The sequence below is a fragment of the Chrysoperla carnea genome, chromosome 1 (assembly GCF_905475395.1).
Source record: "Chrysoperla carnea chromosome 1, inChrCarn1.1, whole genome shotgun sequence".
Classification (NCBI taxonomy): Eukaryota; Metazoa; Arthropoda; class Insecta; order Neuroptera; family Chrysopidae; genus Chrysoperla; species Chrysoperla carnea.
In genome coordinates, this window is record NC_058337.1 from 123,574,499 (window position 1) to 123,582,025 (window position 7,527).

Consider the following 7,527-nt stretch of genomic DNA (forward strand, 5'->3'; position numbering starts at 1 on the left):
CGTTCATCTGGTATAGAACATTTATAAGGGCGGGCCGTAACATATTCATCTCTCATTAACTTTATTTCGGCCTCTCTAGACTTTACTTTACCGACATCAAATTTATTTTTGGCAAAAATTTTCTTGTGATTTTCAATAATATTTAAAAGTTCTACTTTTTTTTCATATCCATCTATGTGATCTAATTTAGGTTTGAACTGATTTTCATTAGTTTCTTCTTGATGGTAAATTCTAATATTTTCAGTGTTTTTCTCTTCTTTTTCATTTTCATTGATTTTACCTTCTTTATTAAAATTTTTAACATCTTTATTATCTTCTTTCTTTACATCTATATTATCTTCTTTCTTTACATTTTCTTTATCTTCTTTATTTTCATTTGTAATTATTTTGTTAGAAATTTCACAAGATTTCTTCTGATTTTGATTACTTCTTATTTGGAGCATCTCATCATTTTTAGGTTTTTGGTATATGTTTAAATTCTCGTCTTGAATTAGTTTAAATTTTTTAATAGCATCTAAACCCAGTAACAGGTCATAAGAAAATTCTGAATTTTTAACTACAAAAGTATTCAAATTGTTTGTAATATTTCCAATTTTAAGCTTTATGTTTGCCCGGGCCGAACTAAAATTGAAACCATTAATTGTCTTGAATGCAGTGTTATGCTTTAACAAACTTGTTTTTAATACATCTACAACTCTTTGATTAATTAGACTCACGTTAGATCCTGAGTCATACACTGCTTTTATTTTCATTTTATCATCAATAATTACGTTTACATGAATTAATGGAATCAAATTATCCGGGCTCTCTAGTTTAAAGAATTTTGGTCAATTTCCATTTTCATCATTTCAGCCTCATTTTCTGAATCAGATTTCGTTTCAATTAAATTAGATTCTTTTTTCTGAGCGTACAGTATTTTATTTCGGCATTCGTTAGAGGGATGAAATCGATTTTTCCAACCAAGAGCTTCACACATGTAGCATGGTTTTTTCAAGGGTATATCAATTTGTTTCTTTTTAGTCGATTCTCCTAATTTTGCTTTTTCATGCCGATTATCATATGGTTTATTTTCTTTCGAACGTTTATTATATTGACCATCTAGCTTTCGGAGTTCATTGTATAATTTTTTTATAGTGTTAATGTCTTCGCGATCTAGCTCATCTTGAACTTGAGATGGTAAACCCATTACAATCAAGTTTATTCTGGAACTCATAGTACTATCACTTTCTACTTCTAAACATAAATTTTCTTTTGTTAAAGCGTAATCGATCAATGAGCCGCCTAAGTATTTATAGGTATATGCTTTTCTGACAGCTGTCCAACCTTTGTCAATAAAAATGGAAAAAAATGAATTTCGCCATTCAGACCAATTAGTTAGACCAAATTTTTTCAAATTTCCTTCATACCAGTGTTTGGCCGATCCAGCGACAAAAAATCGTAAAGCTTCAATCATCTGGGTACCACTTTTTATTTTATTTCGGTCACATTCACTTTCAAATTTAGAAAACCACTCAGAAGGGTTTTGTGTTTTGTCATATTTATCAAGAACAAACTTCTTTTCTATATTTTGCAATTTTATCTCATCTTTGTCATTTAATTTTAATTCTAATTCCTTGATTCTTTTAATTAAAAAATTTTCTTCTTGGAGTTTTTCACTCACATCAAAAAAAACTACAGATTCCTGTAACGGATAGTTTTTGTAGCTAAGGTTTCCATCTTCATCAAAATATTCTTTTTTCAAATCCTCATCTAATTTAATGCCAATTTTTCGGAAACCATTAATCGGTTTAATAGCAGCAATTGCACTTTTAATGGTGGTTTTTGATGATAATACCTTATGTTCATATAAATTTTTATGTTCATCTGGTAAGCTAAACCATAACCGCTTATCTTCGGATAGTCCAGCTAATTCAAAATATTCATCGCTTCTTCTTATTAAGTGGACAAACAATTTTTCCATCTTAAATGATTGTAATTTAATTTGTAAGTTATTAATTTATTGAATAAATAACGAGATTGTATTTAATCCTGAAAGGAATATATTGACAAAATTATATAAAGGAATTACACTAAATTTACAAACAAAACATACCTGAAAGGAATAAATTAAATTACAACGTTATTTAATAGAATGTCCACTAATAAACGTTTATGATTCTAACACAATATAAATTATAAAAATCTTTAGTTCAGGTATGTCAATTGAAACAAAAGTAAACAATTATATCACTATGGAAGTGATAATAATTTACACATGGCAACATTGTAAAATATGTTTTGATAAGATTTGAAATACAATTGTCAACATGATGAACAAAAGCCAAATTTCAATTTTTTGCAACAACACAAAGTTTACTTCAAAAAAGTACATGGAAAATTACTCTCCCGATTGCCTGACTTCTAGTAAGTAAATTTTGCTTACAATAGTTTTCCAGAAAGTGCAGAATGACAACAACACATTACTTTATCGATTACCAAAACTTTTAAATTTAAAATATTCGTCAAAACCTTTATTTTACTTTCGTTGTTATTTTGTGTTTGATTTTCTCACATGTCTAGGCAATTCAAAATTATATTCAAACTTGAAAAATTAATTAAATGACAAATATTGTCAATAAAAACTAATTAGAATTTAATGCTAAAAAAAAATGTAAATATGAAAACATTTAATAAAAAAAAATTGTTCTTTTATTTGATGTCCATTGTATCAGTTACTATGCCGCTTTGATATTTGAATGACTTTTATAATTTTTAATTAATTCATGGAAATTTATTATGAAAAACAATTGATAGGCATGCTTGAAAATTGTTTTGAATATAAGGAGTGGTACAAGGCTTTATGACATGTGTAATATGTGACGTGTTTAGCGGGCGGGCTAAGCAGGGGACAGGCTTGTAGGTGGGCTTAACGAACTTAGCGAGTGGGCTAAGCATAGTATAGCTATTAACGAATTGGAGCTGCAGATTAATTAGTATTAATAATCGCTGTTCAATAGTTACAATTAAATAAACTATAGGTGAAACGATGTTCACCGGTTCGTCTAGAGGTATCGATATCAAATTCAATATTCTAGATAGAGCAATCTAGCTAGCTCAGTTGATCAACTAAAGAAATTAAACATTCTATATTCGCACCGTGTGTGAGTTTTATTGGTGTCGTTTCCATGGTAACGATACACTACTTTAATTATAGAATTGTATGGATGTGTATATAATTGTATGGATTGCATTTATGACTTACATTGAAAATTTAATATTATTGTCTCACAAATTTAAATAAATAATTATGATAATTTATATTTGAAAAATAATATTTGTGCAATTTGATTTCTTATTTTTACAATTTTTAATGCATTAAGTTTAATTAATTAGTGTTTTTCAATAATTTTAATTTGACATTTTCTATAACATTAACATGTAAAGAATTGCAAATTAGTCATAACAGCCTCCTTTAACGCCAAAATTTTTCACTGGAAGCGCTGGCATCGATTTTATTGTCCCTACCATGAATACGCACACAACGAATACTGTGTGAATAAATATTACATTTAAATTCAAATTTTTGCTTAAATTTATAATTTTTAAGTTTCATTCATTTGACAAAATCCAATATGCCATAAATCACACTATTTTTTAACCAAATAAAATTTTTTAAATAGATCATATGCTAGAGGAAAAATTTTCGATTTTTTTTCCGTTTTCTTATTAAAATCTCCATTCGAATTTTTTTAAAAATAATTTTACACTTTTGAAACTTCTACAAGATGGGAAAAAAAAACTTCATTATTTTACGCATTTCATTTAGGGATGATTTAAAATAAAACCCACAAACAAACATACCTTGTACGCGAGAAGTGAAGTAAATAATTCTTTCCTTATAAGTGTTCATAACTTACCTGCTAATTTAATATAAACTTTATTTAAAATTAAAAAAAAAAAAGCTGATATAAAATTTTTCTTGCTTTATAAAAACTTTTAGCCTTTTTGCAATGAATCTTTTTTTTTTTTTTTGTAAAATATACATAAAAATGCAAGTACAAGCCGTTGGCAAAAGCTATTATTAATAATAATAACACTGTACGAACAACAAGCTTTGATATCTTTACATTTTCATATTCATAAATTTATTTAGTAAACTAGCTTGATACCCGCCAGTTTTCAATTTTTTAAATTGTAAAATAGTCATAATTCATTGAGTATATCAGAAAGGTGGCCATGAATTGTGACCTTTACTATTTTAAATTTTCACAGAAATCTTTAATTTATCGTTCCAAATCATGATCATTCTGCTCCATTTGTGTTCATCATTTTGAACCATAAATTAGAGATTTCTGTAAAAATTTAAAATAGTAAATGTCAAATTAAATTAAATTTTTTTTTATATATCTTTATCTTTATAATTTATAGCTCATGTGTTATCAATTTAATTAAAAACCATTCGCTAGTTTTTACGTGAAAGCGTAACAATCAAACAACCAAACAAACATGCTTACTTTCACATTTATAATATATAGGGATAGAAAAAATTTAAAAAAAAAAAAACGTAATCAGTTTTTCTTTTGATAACGTTGAAAAAAATTTTGTGTGTGAAAATAATTAATATTTTATTTTTCTTTTGAATATATATATATATATATATATATATATATATATATATATAACACAAAAGAATATTAAACATATAAAAAGACCTGGTGTGACACCCCATAGTTATCAGGAGAGATCAGTTGAAAAGTAAAGAATCAGTCATAGTCAAACTATTGTAGATGGACCTAAAAAACGTCAAAATAGTTTAGGTTTCTTAATTTAAATCCTGTAAGATAGGAACTGAACCATTAGTGACAGATTTGTACCCAACGCTCTAACAATTTTATTAAAATTAAATTCACGTCCACCGAAACAAATTTTTTTGAAATTAATAGAATCCGTAACCATGTTTTGGATTACATACACGGTAAGAGTATATAACCTTGTAGACAAAAATTTGTATCTATACTTAACTGTTTTAATATATACAATATATAATGAACGATTAGTTCAAAATTCTGTTAATTTAGTTATTTCTCTTCAACTACAATACTGTAATTGTAGTTATTTTATATTTATATTGTTCAAATATAAAATAGTTAAGCTTTGCGTTAAAATAACTCAAAAATGGGGAATGAATGGCGCTCAATAATTTTAATTTTTCTTTTTTTAACAAAATGATCAGTTAGTTTTTGAAAATTTCTGAATTCTTTAAATGCTGTTAAAAAAAAGCTCTCCTTTGCTCTCCTTGTTAATTATCGGAACGTTAAATAAGTTAATATCGAGGAAGAGACGTGTTTTTTTAACATTTCAAAGTTTCTTTATTATTTTATTATTTAGTATTATGATCTAGAATTTTCAATAGTAGAAAATATAAACATGTTTTACACAAAGGAAATTAACCATTTTGAATGATAGACTTTACGTGTAGAAAAGTTGTTATAATGGCCGTGTCTATTTGCGCTTCCAAAGTATATATAAAAATTGCATAATGAATTGTAAAATCAACCTCTGAATCAAACTATTAGAAACTCTAATAAAATTAGCGAAGTCATCTGTATAGGCAAATAAACATGTTATATTTGTACATACATCTGCCAACAACATTACATTTGTCAACTGTATTTCATAGCTTGTAAATATATCCTAAAATTAGTTATATTCCGATAATTTTCATTTACAATTCTTCGATATATAAACGATATTTATTCGATTTAAAGGACCTTTTAATATTAGATAGGAAAATGGCTTCCTGTGCAACTTTTTTAAACTCATCCTAAAATGTTCGTTGAATCATTGTGATTAAAAGCTCTCACGGCCACTAGAAATTTTAACGAATAGTTTACTGACCGTTCCATCGTCTACGCCCTCTTTTTTTTAAACGCACAGAGGAATTTCTATAGCAAAAGTATCTTTGGCTTACAAAACAGGCGGAGGCGAGGTTAAGGTAACTTAAATGGTCTGTTTGTGATGTAGTAGTTATCTAGCTACTCCTAAAAATAATTTTCAATGCAAAACTAAAGAGTTGAGTTTTCTGACTTTTGCCCAGAAATTTGATATACATACTCCGTTGTGAAATGGTTCAACAACTCTTTTACAATTGTTCTAAAACTTTTGTAATAAATGTATAAAATACGATCGAAAGACAAAGGAAACCAAATATTCTTAGAAAACTGATTTTTGCTAACTTTGACCTTGATTATCTAACGAAGATGACTCGTGTCTATATGTGACTTTTGTAAGTATTCAGCTTGTTCTGTTACATTCCGAGGTGAAATCCAAAAATGATTGGACTATTTAATACTTGCATGATATTATGTAATATGTTTGTTTAGTAAAGGTTCTCCAAAAAAACGTCGATTTTTTTGTCGAAAAAACTGAATACACCCGTTAAAATAAATAATAAATGTTTGTTTTGTAAATTTCACTTGAATACATTTGCATTCACTAAAAGCGTGTGAATAGACACAGCTTTCTATTTATTCAAAATATAAATTTATGAATGGTAAATTGTACATACAATATAAAGTAAATCAGAAGTTTATAGGAAATTACGAAGAATATGTAGATTTATAGCAAAGTTGTTCTTCAGAATGTTTTTGAATTGAATTTCAAAGAAAATATTATACAAATCATATTTTAAAAGACATATAAAACTCATATAAAACTCGTTATATTTATCGATATTATTTCAAAATGAAATTCCACTCAATTTTACAAAAATTGAAAATATTTATCATTCAACCATGTCGCCATTGCGAGTTTTCTTACGAGAAACAGAACATATTACACATTAGTCCATAAAAAAGTTGATTGTGATAGAAAAAAATTAAGAAATGACTTAAAGTGAATTTAACAAGTAAAAACAAAAAATTGACTAAATTAATTGTTGAAATACCATGCATAGATAGTGTTGATGACTCTATCACATTACACACACATACATGTCACACATACGTAACTGATATTACCATAATTGCATACCATTCAATTTACGCCTAATTTGCGCCCTCACGGGTAAACAGTGATATTTACAAAAAAAATGTTTCAAACAAAAGTTGGCTTTTTTGTTATAAGGAATATTTTTTACATTTAATTTTTTGTTTTAACCTCTGACGATTTACAAGATGGGTCCTACGGACACAAGACCCAATTGACCTATGTTGCTCATTTACGAACTTGATCTCACTTTTTACGTCCTCATTACGCTATAAAAATTTCAGCTTGATATCTCTTTTCGTTTTTGAGAAATCGTGATGACACACGGATAGACAGACGACAGACAGATAGACAACCGGAAATGACCTAATTAGGTGATTTTATGAACACCTATACCAAATTTTTTTGCTTAGCATCAATATTTTTAAGCGTTATAAACTTGGGACTAAACTTAGTATACCTTGCATATTACATATATGCATGGTATAAAAATAAAATCGAAATCGAATTCTAGAAATACGGATGGTTAGAATATTTTAAACAACTAATTAGACAGATATT

At 27.3% G+C, this 7,527-nt stretch overlaps 1 protein-coding gene across 1 annotated transcript; it reads right to left on the reverse strand.

Annotated features, from left to right (window-relative positions):
- Nucleotides 1-567: 567 nt before the first annotated feature.
- On the reverse strand, nt 568-2,062 carry LOC123298252. The gene has a single exon (XM_044880210.1). It carries the CDS (start codon nt 1,958-1,960, stop codon nt 809-811), a length of 1,152 nt encoding a protein of 383 aa, XP_044736145.1. The 5' UTR covers nt 1,961-2,062; the 3' UTR covers nt 568-808.
- Between the last annotated feature and the right edge of the window lie 5,465 nt (nt 2,063-7,527).